The sequence below is a fragment of the Salmo trutta genome, chromosome 26, assembly GCF_901001165.1.
Source record: "Salmo trutta chromosome 26, fSalTru1.1, whole genome shotgun sequence".
Taxonomy (NCBI): domain Eukaryota; kingdom Metazoa; phylum Chordata; class Actinopteri; order Salmoniformes; family Salmonidae; genus Salmo; species Salmo trutta.
The window spans coordinates 20621896-20644258 of record NC_042982.1 but is presented as its reverse complement, the minus strand read 5'-3'; the positions used below and the strand labels follow the sequence as shown (position 1 = coordinate 20644258).

Sequence of the window (22363 nt, the reverse complement as noted above, 5' to 3'; positions counted from 1 at the left end):
CTTGTTGAGATACATGCAGTTTAAATAAAAGGCTTGTTGAGATACATGCTGTTTAAATAAAAGGCTTGTTGAGATACACGAAGTTTAAATAAAAAGCTTGTTGAGATACACGCAGTTTAAATAAAAAGCTTGTTGAGATACATGCTGTTTAAATAAAAGGCTTGTTGAGATACATGCAGTTTAAATAAAAGGCTTGTTGAGATACACGCAGTTTAAATAAAAGGCTTGTTGAGATACACGCTGTTTAAATAAAAGGCTTGTTGAGATGCATGCAGTTTAAATAAAAGGCTTGTTGAGATACATGCAGTTTAAATAAAAGGCTTGTTGAGATACACGCAGTTTAAATAAAAGGCTTGTTGAGATACACGCAGTTTAAATAAAAGGCTTGTTGAGATACACGCAGTTTAAATAAAAGGCTTGTTGAGATACATGCAGTTTAAATAAAAGGCTTGTTAAGATACACGCAGTTTAAATAAAAGGTTTGTTGAGATACACGCAGTTTAAATAAAAGGCTTGTTGAGATACACGCAGTTTCAATAAAAGGTTTGTTGAGATACACGCAGTTTAAATAAAAGGCTTGTTGAGATACACGCAGTTTAAGTAAAAGGCTTGTTGAGATACATGCAGTTGAAATAAAAGGTTTGTTGAGATACACGCAGTTTAAATAAAAGGCTTGTTGAGATGCATGCAGTTTCAATAAAAGGCTTATTGAGATACATGCAGTTTAAATAAAAGGCTTGTTAAGATACACGCAGTTTAAATAAAAGGTTTGTTGAGATACACGCAGTTTAAATAAAAGGCTTGTTGAGATACACGCAGTTTAAATAAAAGGTTTGTTGAGATACACGCAGTTTACATAAAAGGCTTGTTGAGATGCATGCAGTTTAAATAAAAGGCTTGTTGAGATACATGCAGTTTAAATAAAAGGCTTGTTGAGATACATGCAGTTTAAATAAAAGGCTTGTTAAGATACACGCAGTTTAAATAAAAGGTTTGTTGAGATACACGCAGTTTAAATAAAAGGCTTGTTGAGATACATGCAGTTTAAATAAAGGTTTGTTGAGATACACGCAGTTTAAATAAATGGCTTGTTGAGATACATGCAGTTGAAATAAAAGGCTTGTTGAGATACATGCAGTTGAAATAAAAGGTTTGTTGAGATGCATGCAGTTTAAATAAAAGGCTTGTTGAGATGCATGCAGTTTAAATAAAAGGCTTGTTGAGATACATGCAGTTTAAATAAAAGGCTTGTTGAGATGCATGCAGTTTAAATAAAAGGCTTGTTGAGATACATGCAGTTTAAGTAAAAGGCTTGTTGAGATGCATGCAGTTTAAATAAAAGGCTTGTTGAGATACATGCAGTTTAAGTAAAAGGCTTGTTGAGATACATGCAGTTTAAATAAAAGGCTTGTTGAGATGCATGCAGTTTAAATAAAAGGCTTGTTGAGATACATGCAGTTTAAATAAAAGGCTTGTTGAGATGCATGCAGTTTAAATAAAAGGCTTGTTGAGATACATGCAGTTTAAGTAAAAGGCTTGTTGAGATGCATGCAGTTTAAATAAAAGGCTTGTTGAGATACATGCAGTTTAAATAAAAGGCTTGTTGAGATGCATGCAGTTTAAGTAAAAGGCTTGTTGAGATGAATGCAGTTTAAGTAAAAGGCTTGTTGAGATGCATGCAGTTTAAGTAAAAGGCTTGTTGAGATGAATGCAGTTTAAGTAAAAGGCTTGTTGAGATGCATGCAGTTTAAATAAAAGGCTTGTTGAGATAAATGCAGTTTAAATAAAAGGCTTGTTGAGATGCATGCAGTTTAAATAAAAGGCTTGTTGAGATACATGTAGTTTAAGTAAAAGGCTTGTTGAGATGCATGCAGTTTAAGTAAAAGGCTTGTTGAGATACACGCAGTTTAAATAAAAGGCTTGTTGAGATGCATGCTGTTTAAATAAAGGCTTGTTGAGATACATGCAGTTTAAATAAAAGGCTTGTTGAGATACATGCTGTTTAAATAAAAGGCTTGTTGAGATACACGCAGTTTAAATAAAAGGCTTGTTGAGATACATGCTGTTTAAATAAAAGGCTTGTTGAGATACACGCAGTTTAAATAAAAGGTTTGTTGAGATACACGCAGTTTAAATAAAAAGCTTGTTGAGATACACGCAGTTTAAATAAAAGGCTTTTTGATATACATGCAGTAAAGTAAAAGGCTTGTTGAGATGCATGCAGTTTAAATAAAAGGCTTGTTGAGATACATGCAGTTTAAATAAAAGGCTTGTTGAGATACATGCTGTTTAAATAAAAGGCTTGTTGAGATACACGCAGTTTAAATAAAAGGCATGTTGAGATACACGCAGTTTAAATAAAAGGTTTGTTGAGATACGCGCAGTTTAAATAAAAGGCTTGTTAAGATACACGCAGTTTAAATAAAAGGTTTGTTGAGATACACGCAGTTTAAGTAAAAGGCTTGTTGAGATACACGCAGTTTAAATAAAAGGTTTGTTGAGATACACGCAGTTTAAATAAAAGGCTTGTTGAGATACACGCAGTTTAAGTAAAAGGCTTGTTGAGATACATGCAGTTGAAATAAAAGGTTTGTTGAGATACACGCAGTTTAAATAAAAGGCTTGTTGAGATGCATGCAGTTTAAATAAAAGGCTTGTTGAGATACATGCTGTTTAAATAAAAGGCTTGTTGAGATACACGCAGTTTAAATAAAAGGCTTGTTGAGATACATGCTGTTTAAATAAAAGGCTTGTTGAGATACATGCAGTTTAAATAAAAGGCTTGTTGAGATACACGCAGTTTAAATAAAAGGCTTGTTGAGATACACGCAGTTTAAATAAAAGGCTTGTTGAGATACACGCAGTTTAAATAAAAGGCTTGTTGAGATTCACGCAGTTTAAATAAAAGGCTTGTTGAGATACACGCAGTTTAAATAAAATGTTTGTTGAGATACACGCAGTTTAAATAAAAGGCTTGTTGAGATACACGCAGTTTAAATAAAAGGCTTTTTGATATACATGCAGTAAAGTAAAAGGCTTGTTGAGATGCATGCAGTTTAAATAAAAGGCTTGTTGAGATACATGCAGTTTAAATAAAAGGCTTGTTGAGATACATGCTGTTTAAATAAAAGGCTTGTTGAGATACACGCAGTTTAAAGAAAAGGCTTGTTGAGATACACGCAGTTTAAATAAAAGGCTTGTTGAGATACATGCAGTTTAAATAAAAGGCTTGTTAAGATACACGCAGTTTAAATAAAAGGTTTGTTGAGATACACGCAGTTTAAGTAAAAGGCTTGTTGAGATACACGCAGTTTAAATAAAAGGTTTGTTGAGATACACGCAGTTTAAATAAAAGGCTTGTTGAGATACACGCAGTTTAAGTAAAAGGCTTGTTGAGATACATGCAGTTGAAATAAAAGGTTTGTTGAGATACACGCAGTTTAAATAAAAGGCATGTTGAGATGCATGCAGTTTAAATAAAAGGCTTGTTGAGATACATGCAGTTTAAATAAAAGGCTTGTTGAGATACACGCAGTTTAAATAAATTGCTTGTTGAGATACACGCAGTTTAAAGAAAAGGCTTGTTGAGATACACGCCGTTTAAATAAAAGGCTTGTTGAGATACATGCAGTTTAAATAAAAGGCTTGTTAAGATACACGCAGTTTAAATAAAAAGTTTGTTGAGATACACGCAGTTTAAATAAAAGGCTTGTTGAGATACATGCAGTTTAAATAAAAGGCTTGTTAAGATACATGCAGTTTAAGTAAAAGGCTTGTTGAGATACATGCAGTTTAAATAAAAGGCTTGTTGAGATACATGCAGTTTAAATAAAAGGCTTGTTGAGATACATGCAGTTTAAATAAAAGGCTTGTTGAGATACACGCAGTTTAAATAAAGGCTTGTTGAGATACACGCAGTTTAAATAAAAGGCTTGTTGAGATACACGCAGTTTAAATAAAAGGCTTGTTGAGATACACGCAGTTTAAATAAAAGGCTTGTTGAGATTCACGCAGTTTAAATAAAAGGCTTGTTGAGATACACGCAGTTTAAATAAAATGTTTGTTGAGATACACGCAGTTTAAATAAAAGGCTTGTTGAGATACACGCAGTTTAAATAAAAGGCTTTTTGATATACATGCAGTAAAGTAAAAGGCTTGTTGAGATGCATGCAGTTTAAATAAAAGGCTTGTTGAGATACATGCAGTTTAAATAAAAGGCTTGTTGAGATACATGCTGTTTAAATAAAAGGCTTGTTGAGATACACGCAGTTTAAAGAAAAGGCTTGTTGAGATACACGCAGTTTAAATAAAAGGCTTGTTGAGATACATGCAGTTTAAATAAAAGGCTTGTTAAGATACACGCAGTTTAAATAAAAGGTTTGTTGAGATACACGCAGTTTAAGTAAAAGGCTTGTTGAGATACACGCAGTTTAAATAAAAGGTTTGTTGAGATACACGCAGTTTAAATAAAAGGCTTGTTGAGATACACGCAGTTTAAGTAAAAGGCTTGTTGAGATACATGCAGTTGAAATAAAAGGTTTGTTGAGATACACGCAGTTTAAATAAAAGGCATGTTGAGATGCATGCAGTTTAAATAAAAGGCTTGTTGAGATACATGCAGTTTAAATAAAAGGCTTGTTGAGATACACGCAGTTTAAGTAAAAGGCTTGTTGAGATACATGCAGTTGAAATAAAAGGTTTGTTGAGATACACGCAGTTTAAATAAAAGGCATGTTGAGATGCATGCAGTTTAAATAAAAGGCTTGTTGAGATACATGCAGTTTAAATAAAAGGCTTGTTGAGATACACGCAGTTTAAATAAATTGCTTGTTGAGATACACGCAGTTTAAAGAAAAGGCTTGTTGAGATACACGCAGTTTAAATAAAAGGCTTGTTGAGATACATGCAGTTTAAATAAAAGGCTTGTTAAGATACACGCAGTTTAAATAAAAAGTTTGTTGAGATATACGCAGTTTAAATAAAAGGCTTGTTGAGATACATGCAGTTTAAATAAAAGGCTTGTTAAGATACATGCAGTTTAAGTAAAAGGCTTGTTGAGATACATGCAGTTTAAATAAAAGGCTTGTTGAGATACATGCAGTTTAAATAAAAGGTTTGTTGAGATACACGCAGTTTAAATAAAAGGTTTGTTGAGATACACGCAGTTTAAATAAAAGGCTTGTTGAGATACACGCAGTTTAAGTAAAAGGCTTGTTGAGATACATGCAGTTGAAATAAAAGGTTTGTTGAGATACACGCAGTTTAAATAAAAGGCTTGTTGAGATGCATGCAGTTTAAATAAAAGGCTTGTTGAGATACATGCAGTTTAAATAAAAGGCTTGTTGAGATACATGCAGTTTAAATAAAAGGCTTGTTAAGATACACGCAGTTTAAATAAAAGGTTTGTTGAGATACACGCAGATGAAGTAAAAGGCTTGTTGAAATACACGCAGTTTAAATAAAAGGCTTGTTGAGATACACGCAGTTTAAGTAAAAGGCTTGTTGAGATACATGCAGTTGAAATAAAAGGTTTGTTGAGATACACGCAGTTTAAATAAAAGGCTTGTTGAGATACATGCAGTTTAAATAAAAGGCTTGTTAAGATACACGCAGTTTAAATAAAAGGTTTGTTGAGATACACGCAGTTTAAATAAAAGGCTTGTTGAGATACACGCAGTTTAAGTAAAAGGCTTGTTGAGATACATGCAGTTTAAATAAAAGGCTTGTTAAGATACACACAGTTTAAATAAAAGGTTTGTTGAGATACATGCAGTTTAAATAAAAGGCTTGTTGAGATACACGCAGTTTAAGTAAAAGGCTTGTTGAGATACATGCAGTTGAAATAAAAGGTTTGTTGAGATACACGCAGTTTAAATAAAAGGCTTGTTGAGATGCATGCAGTTTAAATAAAAGGCTTGTTGAGATACATGCAGTTTAAATAAAAGGCTTGTTGAGATACATGCAGTTTAAATAAAAGGCTTGTTGAGATACATGCAGTTTAAATAAAAGGCTTGTTAAGATACACGCAGTTTAAATAAAAGGTTTGTTGAGATACACGCAGTTTAAATAAAAGGCTTGTTGAGATACACGCATTTTAAATAAAAGGTTTGTTGAGATACATGCTGTTTAAATAAAAGGTTTGTTGAGATACATGCAGTTTAAATAAAAGGTTTGTTGAGATACACGCAGTTTAAATAAAAGGCTTGTTGAGATACACGCAGTTTAAATAAAAGGCTTGTTGAGATACACGCAGTTTAAGTAAAAGGCTTGTTGAGATACACGCAGTTGAAATAAAAGGTTTGTTGAGATACACGCAGTTTAAATAAAAAGCTTGTTGAGATGCATGCAGTTTAAATAAAAGGCTTGTTGAGATACATGCAGTTTAAGTAAAAGGCTTGTTGAGATGCATGCAGTTTAAGTAAAAGGCTTGTTGAGATGAATGCAGTTTAAGTAAAAGGCTTGTTGAGATGCATGCAGTTTAAGTAAAAGGCTTGTTGAGATGAATGCAGTTTAAGTAAAAGGCTTGTTGAGATGCATGCAGTTTAAATAATAGGCTTTTTGAGATACATGCAGTTTAAATAAAAGGCTTGTTGAGATGCACGCAGTTTAAATAAAAGGCTTGTTGAGATACATGCAGTTTAAATAAAAGGCTTGTTGAGATGCATGCAGTTTAAGTAAAAGGCTTGTTGAGATGCATGCAGTTTAAGTAAAAGGCTTGTTGAAATGAATGCAGTTTAAGTAAAAGGCTTGTTGAGATGCATGCAGTTTAAGTAAAAGACTTGTTGAGATGCATGCAGTTTAAGTAAAAGGCTTGTTGAGATTCATGCAGTTTAAATAAAAGGCTTGTTGAGATGCATGCAGTTTAAGTAAAAGGCTTGTTGAGATGCATGCAGTTTAAGTAAACGGCTTGTTGAGATGAATGCACTTTAAGTAAAAGGCTTGTTGAGATGCATGCAGCTTAAGTAAAAGGCTTGTTGAGATGCATGCAGTTTAAGTAAAAGGCTTGTTGAGATGAATGCAGTTTAAGTAAAAGGCTTGTTGAGATGCATGCAGTTTAAGTAAAAGGCTTGTTGAGATGAATGCAGTTTAAGTAAAAGGCTTGTTGAGATGAATGCAGTTTAATTAAAAGGCTTGTTGAGATGCATGCAGTTTAAGTAAAAGGCTTGTTGAGATGCATGCAGTTTAAGTAAAAGGCTTTTTGAGATGCATGCAGTTTAAGTAAAAGGCTTGTTGAGATGCATGCATGCAGTTTAAGTAAAAGGCTTGTTGAGATGCATGCATGCAGTTTAAGTAAAAGGCTTGTTGAGATGCATGCAGTTTAAGTAAAAGGCACACACTACTCCCAGGATCACATGACGTTGGTCCCAAAGAGACAAAAACACCTGCCTCTGTCTAAACCAGGGCTGTTCAATGTCGGCCCTGGAGGACTGAGACACTTCTGGTTTGTATCCTCTCCTTCTAATAAGGGACTAATTCAGACCTGGGACACCAGGTGAGTGCAATTAACTAGCAGAAACAAAAAACATAACTATTTAGGCCCTGCAGAACCGGAATTGAGCAGCCCTGGTCTAAACTGTACCTTTAGTACTTTTCACAACACAGGAAGTATAAACGCAGCCTACGCGTAGTGCTAATTGAACTATAACTTCTGGGGTTGAATAGTCATAGCTTTTTTCTATAATACTAGGTGGTATAACCCAACCACACATTTTATCTTTCTTAGAAGTGTGAATTAGCTTATGTAGAGGTAGTGGTATTTTCAGACACTGTTGTTGTGGGTGTGAACTATTTATTTATTTAATTGTATTAAACCTTTATTTAACTAGGCAAGTCAGTTAAGAACAATTTCTTATTTACATTGATGGCCTTACTAAAGGCTAGAAGGCATGTTGCACTCCCGTGATGCTATTACGGGAGAGTTTGTATTTGGTTTTAGTATAATGGTTGATGAAAATAAGGATGTGTGGTTTTCTCCTACAAATACGGATATCTGTGTGTGTTTCTGTGTGGGTGGCTGGCTGGGCAGGAGTCAGGGGGAGGTTGTTGTGTGTGATCTGTGATGTAATTATTCTGTGCCCAGGGATCATGATGAAGGGGATGAAGTCACAGTTTCAGTGGGTTATCAAAGCATGCGACAAAGACTTCACGTTAACTAGCAACCATTAGAAGCACAGGAAATTCAATGACTCATGTGGTTCTGGATTGACAGAGCATCACATGCGTCATGACATGTAAACTAAATCAAAGGGGCCATCAGTTGTAATAAGAGTTGTTCTAATACTTTATTTCTTATCATGAGAATCTTTATAATTCTCAGAAGATTTAGGTGACTATCCTCCAAACACAGTCGACTCACAAGTTCCTTTAAACCTACATGTTGAATGTATCCCACCGTAATTTAATTTTTTCTAATGAAGGGATGCATTTAAAGGCAGTTATCACTTTTCATTTTTTTTGTCCGATCGTATTTTCTCAGGGGATAATGCTGAGTAATGTGCCGTAGTGTGTTGTGGCATCAGAAACACCAAGAGTTACAGACTGGATTGTGCAATAGTGAGTGACAAAAAGTGACAGGGAGAGAAAGCAATTCTGCCTCCAGGGATTTTCTGTTATTCATTTGCTGGAACCTAGCATTAACTGTGAATGTACTACAGTACAGGAATGTCAGAGGAAAACATTTCTCCATAAGTTATCGGTCTGTCCACTTTTGGTTACTAAAAGTTTTTCATCTATATTGTTTCAGATACTAGAAGAAAAAGGGTCACCAAAAAAGGTTTAAAATTGAAGAATTTAGAGAAGGTAGAGAAACTATCAACAAGGTATTCTCTCTCTCTCTCTCTCTCTCTCTCTCTCTCTCTCTCTCTCTCTCTCTCCCTCCTTACACTCTTAGATAAAAAGATGCTATCTAGGACCTGAAATGGTTCTTCGGCTGTCCACATAGGAAAACCCTTTGAAGAACCCTTTTTGGTTCTAGGTGGAACCCTTTTGGGTTCCATGTAAAACCCTTTCCACAGAGGGTTCTACATGGAACCCAAAATAGTTCTACCTGTAACCAAAAAGGGCTGTGCCTACCTCATGTCATATATACATGGCAGGAGGTAGTGACAAGCTAGCCAGGCACCTGTAACCCTGGAAACTGGTCTAACCTGCTCCCGTTCCAACGGCAGGTGAACAACCGGGGAGTGTTTGTGCTTGTTCCTTTTCCAGAGGGAACTCTTACCAAATCTGGTGACTCTCTAAATTATACCAATAGTAAACATTTAATTTCCACAGACATTAATGTGTTTGTCAGTCACATCTAAATGGTAGAAAATATCTTGCATCCTAGAGTACAGTCCTTCAGAGTCAACAGTTACCCTTATCCACCACATGGTGTCTCTTTGAGTTGCAGTCTGTTAGCGTCAAATTTAGGATGATGTACCAAGCTACCAATCAGCTCCCCTGTTGTGATTCAAACCTTATCCTGTAGGTATTCTGTCTGTGGGTAGCCTTCTCTAGGTGTTCCTGGACACGTGTGGTTGTATCGTAATATGAGTCTAGGATTATAGCCAGTTATCATAGACTAGTACAACGCTGCTACCAACTGTTAGGCAAATTAGTCTTTTGCAGCAACGGAACTATGCATTTCTGATTCATTTTGAGTCACAAAGCTGCTAATACATATTTTGGTTGGGAATATTACAGTAACTACAGTAACAGCAGCCAACATATACAATATAATTATGTTGAACTTAATTGTAGCTTCAGTTTTCATGAGGCTTGTGTTATCGATGATGCTTTTCCTCACACAGCTCTGAAGTCCTTAATTTTTTTATAGATAAAAAAATTGACATCTTCTGTAAACAGAGATCATTTTTGTCTTTTTACTCCTCAGTTCCCCTTCAGTTTGCATTTAACACCACATTTAATGAGCTTTATACAACTTGCTGGAGGCAAAACAGCAATAGGGTCAACCTGAGATCAGGTGTAAACCAGATCCTCTTTGGACCACTTCCCCAGACAGACAGACAGACAGACAGACAGACAGACAGACAGACAGACAGACAGACAGACAGACAGACAGACAGACAGACAGACAGACAGACAGACAGACAGACAGACAGACAGACAGACAGACAGACAGACAGTAAATCACTCACAGGATGATAATGTTCAGTACAGATTAACTGTACTTGTACTTCACATGGCTCCCTCTGGCTGCACAAACATTATACACACCCATTAACAACTCTGGCTGCAATCTCCCTGTTCTGATCTGAAAAGGACATTCTGCATCTAAAAAAAAACAGATATTTCATAAGGTATTTGGTAATTCAGGGACTTTCAGTGATGATTCAGTGATAATACGTTTTTTGCCTTCCAGCAACCTGTAATGGAGATCAGCCAAGTGAGATGGTATGTGTTGTTAGGTGTTGATTTCACTATCTGGTGGGAGGTATGAGAGAGCAATGACCCCTATTTTGACCTATGACTCCAGTGATGACCCCTGTTAGTGAGACAAGTCCCTATAAATCACATAGAGCTGGCCAGCCAACCCTAACAACTCTACCAGGACAGGACAGTTGTTTGTCTGATAACTGAAGTGTACAGAGCCACCCTTCATCATTTTATTTACATCCAGAGAACATCCATTAGAACTTGAGTGAATACGCTAACAAACAAGGGAAAACGGTGGTACGACTAGAGTTTTTCCTGTTCAGTTCACATGTTTTTTTCATGGTATAAGACAAACTTTATTGAACAAAACAGGCAGAGTAAGACACATGTTCAGTGCCAGGCCTGTTCTGAGCAGAGCGGTTTCTCCCAAGAGGTATAATGTATCTGTCTAACTACCTGAACAAAGCCTGTCATTGTATGTCTTGACCTGTATGCAGAGACAGTGATTCAGCGTTTACGGCCTCAAGGTTACTGGAACTACCCGATTTAGCTGTGAAGTGAAAATATCAATGTTACCCTCAAATATTTGGTGTTATTTGAACGTAAACTGACTCCACCTTACATTCTTCTTAGCAGTATAAAGAACGGTAGAATCTGTTTATCCCACTCTCCTTCTCTTTCCCCCTTTCTCCCTAACTGACTAAAGTCTTATCCAGGGCGTTCTGAGCCAAGGAGATCTGATATCATCTTTAGAGGGCTGTGCTCTGAGACACAGAGCGCCTTCTATCCAGACCAAACCTGAGAGACCCAGGGATAGGGAGTGACTACTGCAGCCCAACCCCAGCCCAGAGGACACAGGAACAGAGACAGACAACAGCCCAGGATCACATCACCAAGAACAGAGAAAGACGACAGCCACAGACCAGGACCAGAGCACCAAGGGACAGGGAGAGACTAGTTCCAGAGATGGCCTCGGCCGGCCTGGAGATCCTGGGTATGATCCTTTGTGTGTCAGGCTGGCTAGGGGTCATGGTAGCCTGTGGCCTGCCAATGTGGAGAGTAGCCGCCTACATTGGCCAGAACATTGTCATATCTCAAGTGATCTGGGAGGGACTGTGGATGAACTGTTCTGTCCAGAGCACGGGCCAGATGCACTGCAAGGTCCACGACTCCATGCTTGGACTCCCTGTGGACCTACAGGCGGCCCGAGCCCTGGTCATCGTCTCTATGGTGCTGTGCATCATGGGCATCGGCCTGTCTGTAGCCGGGGCCAAGTGCACCAACTGCAGCTCGGACACGGGCAGCAAGCCTCGCATGTTGCTGGGAGCAGGGGTGACCTTCATCATGGCGGGGCTGTTGCTGCTGACGGCTGTATCGTGGACAGCTAACACCATCGTCTTGGATTTCTATGACCCGATGCTGGAGGAAACGGGGAAGAGGGAGTTTGGGAACTCACTGTATTTTGGATGGACTGCCTCCTGTCTGCTTCTCCTAGGGGGAGCTCTACTCTGCTGCTCCTGCACCCCGAAAGCACCCCAGGGTGGGAGCGGGACTGGGTCTGGGCACCACAAGGTGGTGAACTACTCTGCGGTCAAGTCTCCCATGTCTGTCAATGGATATATGAGGAGGGACTATGTGTGAGAGAGTGTATGTTCAATGGCTTTAGTATAGAGACAGCCCCTTGAGACTGATGGGACTGGTGGGATAACTAGTGTTAGCGACCCCCCTTTCCTGACTGCACACTATAGGGGTAGTGCAGAACAAATGCAGCCATGTGGGATATTTGATTCAGATATAAAGTATAAACGATTGCCGATTAATGCTAGATTGTGTTTTACATATATGATTTCTGTAAAGCTAGAGACATGCATTTATAGAGGAGTCAAATAAATGTAGATACAGTAGGATTAGAGAAATATCTTATTCATGTTTCACCTGTTTGAAAATGTGTACTAAATTTCACATGAATGTTACTCAATGATGAAGATTTAAATCATGAAAATGGTACTGTTGTTTAAAATAATTAAAATAACTTTCCCATTCAACCCTAAGTAAGTTACGCCTACTCAGAATCTTCTAGCACGACTGAAAATGATGATACAAAAATGAAGATAAGTTCACTCTTTATCGAGGTAATTACAGCATTTTGCATTACTTTCCAGCAGTAAGATATCATAATGTGAGTACATCATGCACTGTGCTAACTAATGTTTGTATACAATAGCATACATCACACTGACATGCAACTCCTTTTTTTGTTAAATTGGCTTATAGCAGGGACATTCCCTTCTGAAAGTAAGGTCTTATCGCAGATGATATAACCACAGGAATGCTATGAATGTGAGGAGGGATAACCGTGCCTATGCTTAAGGATGAAATTGGCTTAATAAGGTCAGGCTACCAACGGAACACTGAGACAGGACATCCCATTGAAGACACAGGATCTAAAGAAATAGACCAAAATACAGGGGAGGAATGCCCGCAGGTCCATATCACCTGAAATCTAGACAACTCAGCCCGTCTGCCGAGCAAAAATACGGTTTTTGATTTCAATGCAAATGTGAGCAGCAACAATGTCATTTTTGTTTCTGAAGGGTGCCATCTGCTGCCTTTTGCATTTTGCCCCCTGTTCCATTTGGGAGAGTGAAACTGAGCCTGACATAAAGCAGCCATTTCCATAGGGAGGGGAGGTAGGTAACCCACACTGTAATCATAAGGTGAACTAGGACAATGGCTTTATTTACATTCTATAGAAGAATAAGATAAGGGGAAAATACTTTTAAGACAGTCTTATAGCATAGACTTAAAGTACTGCCTAGGGAAGTTTGAGCATCGTACAAACAAGTATAGCCTCCAATAGCTGTATTGTGTTACTCAGTCTGTTCACCTGTGGAGTGTAAGTACCCATCTATAACCATGCAGAGTCCAGTGTCTGTGTGTGGGACTTCCTGTGCTGCAGACAGTTGAGACAGTTCAAATAAAGGTGGAACCCTTTGGTGCAGAGTGACCTTGTGGACAAGGACACTGTCTGATAACACTGACCCACTCATCACAACTCCCAAGCCACAATGACCACTATCCCACTCACTCACTGGGAGATGTTTGTCCACTGGACTGATCAGACAAACCGTCTATTTCTATTCCTGAAGTTGACAGCCAAATAGAAACTTGCCTAACTGTGATCTCTAAATCTGTTAGCCAAATAAAGACAAAAGATAACAGAGTCTCACATTTTGTCAGAAATCTTCAATGGCAGTCAGAAACAAGATACAATTTACTATGAAATTCAGGCTTGTCTGTTGTCTGAATCATGGCAGTGGAAAACAATCATCAAATGCAGCTTTGCATTTATTAATTGTGCAACGTCATCTCCCAAAATAATGTTATCAGGTACCAGAGAGAGCAATCATTGGCCCAGAAAGAGCCCTACTGCTGGGGTTGGAAACCAGATGAAACCATATTCAGCAACAATGGAAGTTTTAAAAAATATATATATTTATTATTAAAACCAACGCAATTCAGCTTATGCCTTCATTAGGGTATTTGGGTTGGAAACTAGCCAATAGTGCTTGTACATAGTAGGCCAACACAGATTTTCCTAGGCAGCTCTCTCTAAGGGTTACCAGTAGTACACAGAGGTAAACACTCCATAGAGAGCTAAATATGTATCTTGACCTGAACATAATTGTAGAATGGTAGACATCTGTTGAACGAACACATGAGTTTCTGTTATTCCCAATTCCTCCACTTGTAATTATTACCTCGTCCATTCTTAACCTGTTCGTTATCCTTTAACTATTTCACTTTGGCCATTTATTGACCTTCCCCCTCAGCCCAAACAGTAGGGGATCAATCATGGCCCAACCGTTCAATCATTAATCTGTGCAGCCAAGCCATTCTCATGCCAAAGCTTGTTCTGGGGGTCGTTGAAGAAAGAAAAGAAAAAACATTTGAAAACCTCCTTGGCCAATCGCCATGAGACTCTACCTTCTGTTGGTGGAGTGCTATAAAGATAGCTGGGAGTATACAGGTGGTGAGAATTCCAGAGCAGAACCCAGACAGTGAAACCGTTCTGTGCGTGAAGTTGAGACAGTGAAGTGAAGATAGTGAAGACACCTGTAGACTTGCTTACAGAGGAAGATAAAACAAGAAAATGGCTGTGTTGGGACTAGAGATCCTGGGGATGATCCTGGCTGTCCTGGGTTGGATATTGAGTATCGTGTCCTGCGCCCTGCCCATGTGGAGGGTGTCCGCTTTCATCGGGGTCAACATCATCACGGCTCAGACCATCTGGGAGGGCATCTGGATGACCTGTGTGGTCCAAAGCACGGGCCAGATGCAGTGTAAGGTATATGACTCCATGCTGGCCCTCAGCTCTGACCTGCAGGCAGCCCGAGCCCTCACAGTCATCTCCATAGTTGTGGGAATCATGGGGGTGCTGGTGGCCGTGGTGGGGGCTAAGTGTACCAACTGTGTGAAGGACGAGACGGCCAAGGCCCGGGTGATGATCGCAGCGGGGGTAGCCTTCATTGTAGCATCGCTGACCCAGCTGATCCCTGTGTCCTGGTCAGCCAACAGCATCATCATGGAGTTCTATAGTCCCATCACTCCCGAGGCTCACAAGAGGGAGATTGGAGGGGCTCTCTACCTGGGCTGGGGTGCAGCCGCTTTTCTCCTCATTGGGGGATGCATCCTGTGCTGTAGTTGCCCCCCACAGCCTGAGAAGAGGTATGCAGGGCCGCCCTCGCGGATGGTGTACTCCCTGACCAGGTCTGTGGCCCCCAGCGGCTATGACAAAAGAGACTATGTTTGAACTGACCTGGATATCTGGCAGCAGCTGCTTTCTGCTTTCTGCTCAGCGGATGAAGGACATTTGATACCAACCTTGAATTCCAGACCAGATAAAATGGTGGTGATTTCTACCAAAACAATAAAATACTGCTTTTTACTGGATCATTTTTGATGGTGCTCTGTTGAAGGGGAACACACCAAACTGGACTTGATGTACTTTCATTTCATACTGTATGCCTATTTAAAATATACTAAGGTGTTGTAAATATTGTATTGTAATCTTAATATTTGAAAGGCGTTGAATTGAAACCATCTGCATTGTTACATTTTATATTCTATAGACTGAATGAATAACAGCTTATGTTGTGCGTATGTTGGATAACAATATGCCAAACACTGACAGTTTAACAGCTTTTGTTAAGTGTGAAAATATAAACTATTTTGATGTTTGATGTGTGTCAATTTCACAATAAAAACAATAAAAACAATAAAAACATATTTTTTACAAATTTTTTAATACGATGACAGAAAAATATAACTTGTTGCTATATGTTACTTTATACAGTACATTTCATTAACATTATTAAGTGATTTGCTACATGGGAAGTGCCAGTAAGTCCTGTGCTACTCGCTATACAGTTTATAAGAAAGTATGTTTGAATCTCTCAACTTATATCAGAGAACTGCCTCTGTGTCATTCATTCTACCCAGATCAGGAAATAACAGGCATTTTCCTTCACTGATCCTTGGGTATCCATGGTAATGATGTGTTGAGTTGGATTCTCTTTCATAGCTGCTAGCTACCTGGCTGACTACCATATCTGTTGGGCTTAGATAACAAGGAGCTTGCTTTGTCAGCCCCCCACTTTCAGCCATTCCAAAATGGCCCCCAAAACAATGGGTCTGTTTCATAGCAAGATGGGGATCGGAGTGAGTTATCAACACTGGGTCATGAAAGTCTATTATCCCAGTTTCTGGGGCATAACTAGGGGAGACCCTCCCAGTTGTTAGGATTTCAAGGGCACTGGAGTCAGTGACAGACAGACATGACCGTTAGACCACGTCAAATAGAGTGAACAAGACAGCTTGTTGCCGATGAATTGAGGTCAGGCATTCTTCTTTTACAAGCTGCTTGATCTAATGCTGTGAGAGAAGGATTGCCCTGAGGAGACAAGATTAGGGATAATCTATTAATGAGTAAAGGGAAATTCTCCAAACTTTTAAACCTCATTTTTAAATTTAGGTTTAAAAAAATATATATATATATAAAGTAAAAAGGTTCTAACCGGTGTCAAAAGTTAAAACATTTTAAAAACAGTGAGTTTCAAACACTGAGATTCGCAGTGACGTGAAGAGCAAGATAATACCCTCCCTCTGACTAGTGACTCCTTGCAGGTTTTGAAAACCACAATTCTTTTTGCAACTTTTAATCCTACCCTGTGATGTCACAAGAGAAGCATTTTTTTTGGACCTTCCAGGGCTCCTCCCTTCAGCTGATCTGGGATATAAAGGATACTTGTCTTCCCGGCTGCACCAGAACATCACACATCACAAACTCACAGGTGCTAGGGGCTAAATTAAGTCAATTGGTGTTAGTGTCTCTGACTCTGGCTGGTCTCTTTCTTTCTCACAGATCCTCTGTCAGATCCTCTCAGGTATCTCAGGTGTGACGGAACACGGCACACTGAAAGGAACACAGACGGAGCTCCAGCAACAACAGAATTACCACCATGTCTGCAGGGTTGGAGTTAGTGGGGATCGCTCTATGTGTATTAGGATGGATCATTGCCATCGTGTCCTGTACCCTGCCCATGTGGCGAGTAACAGCCTTTATCGGCAGCAACATCGTCACGGCTCAGATCATCTGGGAGGGCCTGTGGATGACCTGTGTTGTCCAGAGCACAGGCCAGATGCAGTGTAAGGTATACGACTCCATGCTGGCCCTCTCCCAGGACCTCCAGGCCGCCAGGGCCCTCACGGTCATCTCCATCCTCCTGGCCATCCTGGCCGTGCTCATCGCCATCGCCGGGGCCAAGTGCACCAACTGTATCGAGGACGAGGCATCCAAAGCTAAAGTCATGATCATCTCTGGGGTGTTCTTCATCGTGTCGGGAGTCATGCAGCTGATACCAGTGTCCTGGTCAGCCAACACTATCATCAGGGACTTCTACAACCCGCTGCTGACTGATGCTCAGCGCAGGGAGTTAGGGGCAGCGCTCTACATTGGCTGGGGGGCTTCAGCCCTCATGATCCTTGGGGGAAGCCTCCTCTGCTGTTCCTGTCCCCCTCGGGAGAAGAGGTACAACCCCTCACGGATGGCATACTCTGTCTCACGCTCTGCCCCAGGTGGGCCCGGTTTCGAGAGAAAAGACTACGTGTGATGGGACGATGGATGGGACAAGGACTATTTATGTAGCAACCAAAAACGTTATTCTACACGTGTTTCTAATGGGGCTTCATGAATCCCAACGAGACTCCGCAATGAAGGGATGTGTTTGTTTTTGCTTTTTTTACCATTGTTTTGTTGGATTTGTCTACGTGTGTACAGTATTTGTCTCTGTAATATCTACTCTGAAGGAAAAGCATAGAAGTTCCGGGCTGGCTGTGTAAGAAAGACATTTGAGAAGGATCATGTGCTTTCCATTTGGGTTTAGTGAGAACAAAGGAAATAAATAATAAGATCAGTAGTTTCTACATTTATTAATTTAATTACAAGGTTTTAAGGGTTGGATTATTAGTGAGCTATACATATCCATTGAAAATATATCAAGCTCATTTAAAAACATTCACAAGCCTAATTGAATTAATGACATAACGTTTGTACTTTTATGATTATTCCTGTCTAAGATGTTCGTCATTGAGTCCATTAATATTTGAAATCACTAACATTTAATTATTCTCCGTAGCTTCAGGCAACTACGCTACATCAAATGATATAGAATGTATAATATTCAATCATTATCTTCTCATTGACATTTCTCTATGTTATTGGCTCATATAAATGATGCATTGCTTAGGTTTCAGAAACTAAGGAAGGATGTTAAAAATACTACATTTGACTGATTCCTTCATAAAAAGAAAGAGGTGGAAATGTTTTTTTTTCACTGCAAGAATACAGTAGATTGAACAAAATCAGTATGTTCACAAATACTTTTTTAAGGAACTGTGTTTATTTTTTATGTAAGATTTGAATTTTGTGTTGGAATATTTTTGCATTTTGTTTTGTAAAAGACTTTGTGAAAGAGATGCATTTGTTTGATGGTGATGTTCTATCATCAGTGTTAAGGGTGTGATTGTGTGATGTAATCATCTGTTTGGATGCCAGGAAGAGTAACGGCTGCCTCGGCAGCAGCTAATGGGGATCCTAATAAAATACTAAATACTACTAACATACAGAGTACTGTAACTGTACTGAATGCTGTCACCTGCACTCCAGATAGATGACAGATGTATTCAACACAGTGTGGATAGTGGTGCACAGAGGGAAGGGAGAACAGGTTGGGAGCAGACGAACTGAAGGCCTCAGTGGTTTGGGGCAATGAGGAGAAATGGGGGCATTGTGCACCTGTGTCCAGCCAGAACAGTGCTACTGTGTGTGTTAGTCCTGCAGTGTTAACTGCACATCACCTGCTTTTCAATAAAGACAGTTATTTTATGAAGGTTTGCATCTCTACTGGTTTCATTCAGAAAGCAATAATCAATTATGCATATATTTTCCTCTTGTTTTATTTAGTTACCATCTGCACACAGAGGTTCATACACTACCAACAATATATTTGTTGTACTTCAGCAATTTTGTAATGTTTTTTTTATCCAATGAGAAGGTGAAGGATGCTGGGATAAGGATCAGTACATGTGCCAGTGTAAAGGTAGCCTCAAATGCAATCCAAGAGGCCATGTTACCGCCACCAATCAGTAACTTTACCACAACAGCAATAAACAATTACCAACAAGAGATCACCTCACAGGTGCAGGTGACAAATGTTATGTCAGCAGAGTAGGAAAAGAAGACTGAAAGAAATGATGAAAAGGTAGAATTATAATCAGTAGCAGCAGGCCTAGAGCATATGTCATCTTCAAGAAATACACAGGAACCAAATGTCTAATTGTTTCTAAAAGCAATTTGAAGTCTGTTTCCTGCATGCTGGCTGTGACTTTAAGACTTCCAGTCTCATGTTTAAAACACATCCTGTAGCACCTTACAAATGCTGAAATATGAATTGGGCTCTCATAGTAAATATGGGAGAGAAAAGTCCCTGGAGACTGGCGTCTCAGCTTACCAGCACCTTACCAGCCAACTGTTGTCTCTTCCTCCACATATCAATGTCACTTCAAACAAAATATATACCTAATCACCATGACTGGATCCAGTGATATTAACTACTGTACAGTTTCAGCTTGGCTATAGTCCATTGTTCAGATTATTTCCTCCAAAAGGGGGGATAAAATGTACATTAAAAAGCTAAGATATGCATATGAATAGAATAATCAGCTCTATAGTTATTGAAGCATGGTGTTCCTACATTTTTCCGTTGACTATTCAAATGACTTTTCAACTGAGTCAAATGCAACCTTTTGACATTGCAACATAGGGCAACAAGCATTCAACTACGGTAACAAAACTGTATGAAATCCAATCATGATGATTTCAAAGTAATGTAATTTGATACAGTTGAAAAACAAAACCAATGTATTTGTAATTTGCGTTGTTTTTTGTTGGCTGACGGATGGTCCTACTAAATGAAAGTTAGGATAGTGGGATCTCTTTCTAAGATGTTTGAAAATCTTGGAAGTGTGATGTCCAAAAGCTTCAGTTTCAACAGATGTAGAGCTGGTGAGAGACTATTATTAAACTGATCACGTTAAGTGGTACCTGCTACATATGCAGTTCAGATGGCTTTTCCTATACAAGACTGGGGCAGTATAGGGTGTTTGAAGGGTGTTAATCATTGATCCCACCTCAGGGTTATTTCAGAAGTACTACCATGGAGGGCTGGAGATCTCTATGCCTCATAAAGTATATTTGGTTTGGGGGGTTATACAGCAGTCAATGCAACATTTTAAATTGAAAGGACTAAGGAAAGTAATGTTAACACAGTAAACAAAGCATTCCTCTCTGACATGAGTCATACAACTGGAGTTCAGAGATAGTGAGAGACTATTATTAGACTGATCACGTTTAATGGTATCTGCTGTGTTACATATGCAGTTCAGATGTCTCTCTCTCTCTCTCAGCTCTACTCTGCTGGCTCTGGACAGCGAAACCCTGACTGATCACATGACCGATACTGAGCTACATGAAGGGACAGAACAGACAGAGAAGTTGCTAGGCACCTGGAGTCCCGAGGGAAAAGGCCTTCCTTTATTCATCCACCATGAAAGGAACAACACAGCCCCTTTGTGTGCCCTGTCCTGTCTACTCTGTAGGAACAAAACCTTAGAAACTACATATTTAGTGTAATGAACAGAGTAGCTAACAAAGGACTGATCTGTGGAAGCTACCTCCAACCATTTCTAAATGTGTTGGTCTGTCTTCCTTTATCTTCTTAAAGAAACTGAAAATAAGCTAAAGTTAACAGATAATGGTATATGGAAGCAGGTGAGAATAACATCTGTATCTAGGTCCGTCAATACACAGCTAATCATTAAAGATCTCTTAAAATATATATGTTTTTATAGATCGCTTTTGGGGTGGTTTACAAACTGTCTTAAAGGGCCAAACAGCAGATGAAACAATACCAAAGAGTACTCCCTGCCACCAATGTTCCCTCAAGTGTTTTTCGTTACTGAGCAAATTTCAGGTCTGCTGAGCCATGGTGTAGCCGGAGGACTGCTAGCTTCCGTCCTCCTCTGGGTACATTGACTTCAATACAAAACCTAGGAGGCTCATGGTTCTCACCCACTTGCATAGACTTACACAGTAATTATGACAACTTCCAGGGGACGTCCATCAGCCTATCAGAGCTTTTGCAGCATGAACTAACATGTTGTCCACCCAATCAAAGGATCAGAGAATGAATCTAGCACTGAAAACATAAGCTACAGCTAGCTAGCACTGCAATGCATAAAATGTGGTGAGTAGTTGACTCAAAGAGAAAGACAATAGTTGAACAGTTTTGAGAAAATGTATTTATTCCAAAATGAAGGAGAAGCAAGAGAGAAATAGAGAGAGAGATTTCGTAAATGTTTTCACTTCCAGTTTCACTTACTTAGCTAGCAAATGCAGCTAGCTAGTTTAACCTACTGAAACACTCTGCTCACAGAGGTAGTACTATGACTTTCCAACACAACACTGGAACTCTTCCAAGTCAAGGTAAGCTTTTGGTATTACTAATTTATTGCCACCGGGGCCCACCGGTGTAGCTGCTTACTGACTGTACACTAACGTTACTGCCAGATTTTTGCGGGTTTACTAATGCGTTAGTTCTATTAGCTATGCTGACTATGACATTACATTAGCTAATATGGTGACAACGATGTAGGCTGTTTGTAGAGGTTTGGCTTGGAAAGGTTTTTTCACCTGTTAAGATACAGCTGATTTGTTGTGGATTGAAGTCCACAAGCGAAGGCAATAGAAGTAATACAACGTGGCTGTTGTGAGAGTGAACTCTGTTTACACATGATCAGGGGTGTATTTATTCTGCTGATTCGGTTAAAAAACATTTCTTAAATGGAAGCAAACAGAACAAGGATAAACATACCTGAATTTGTCCAATAGAAACTCTTATTTGCTAGATGCAGGCAAGAGTGTGCAATGCGGTTTTGACCTCTGTGCACCTAAACTCAGCAAAAAAAGAAACGTCCTCTCACTGTCAACTGGGTTTATTTTTAACAAATTTAACATGTGTAAATATTTGTATGAACATAACAAGATTCAACAACTGAGACATAAACTGAAAAAGTTTCACAGACATGTGACTAACAGAAATGGAATAATGTGTCCCTGAACAAAGGGGGGGTCAAAATCAAAAGTAACAGTAACAGTCAGTATCTGGTGTGGAAACAGCTGCATTAAGTACTGCAGTGCATCTCCTCCTCATGGTGCATCTCCTCCTCACCTCCTCATACTCGTCGCCAAACCCACTGGCTCCAGGTCATCTACAAGACCCTGCTAGGTAAAGTTCCCCCTTATCTCAGCTCACTGGTCACCATAGCAGCACCCACCTGTAGCATGCGCTCCAGCAGGTATATCTCT

At 39.3% G+C, this 22363-nt stretch overlaps 3 protein-coding genes across 3 annotated transcripts; all 3 read left to right on the top strand.

Moving 5' to 3' along the window:
* The first annotated feature begins 11145 nt into the window (after positions 1 to 11145).
* LOC115163376 (claudin-4) lies at positions 11146 to 12432 on the top strand. Its single transcript, XM_029715203.1, has one exon. It carries the CDS (start codon positions 11344 to 11346, stop codon positions 12016 to 12018), a length of 675 nt encoding a protein of 224 aa, XP_029571063.1. The 5' UTR covers positions 11146 to 11343; the 3' UTR covers positions 12019 to 12432.
* A 1725-nt stretch (positions 12433 to 14157) lies between these two features.
* Positions 14158 to 15677, top strand: LOC115163375 (claudin-3). Its single transcript, XM_029715201.1, has one exon. It carries the CDS (start codon positions 14531 to 14533, stop codon positions 15188 to 15190), a length of 660 nt encoding a protein of 219 aa, XP_029571061.1. The 5' UTR covers positions 14158 to 14530; the 3' UTR covers positions 15191 to 15677.
* Positions 15678 to 16683: 1006 nt separating this feature from the next.
* On the top strand, positions 16684 to 18827 carry LOC115163374 (claudin-3). The gene has a single exon (XM_029715200.1). The coding sequence runs from the start codon at positions 16899 to 16901 to the stop codon at positions 17547 to 17549; it is 651 nt and encodes a 216-aa protein (XP_029571060.1). The 5' UTR covers positions 16684 to 16898; the 3' UTR covers positions 17550 to 18827.
* The last annotated feature ends 3536 nt before the right edge of the window (positions 18828 to 22363 follow it).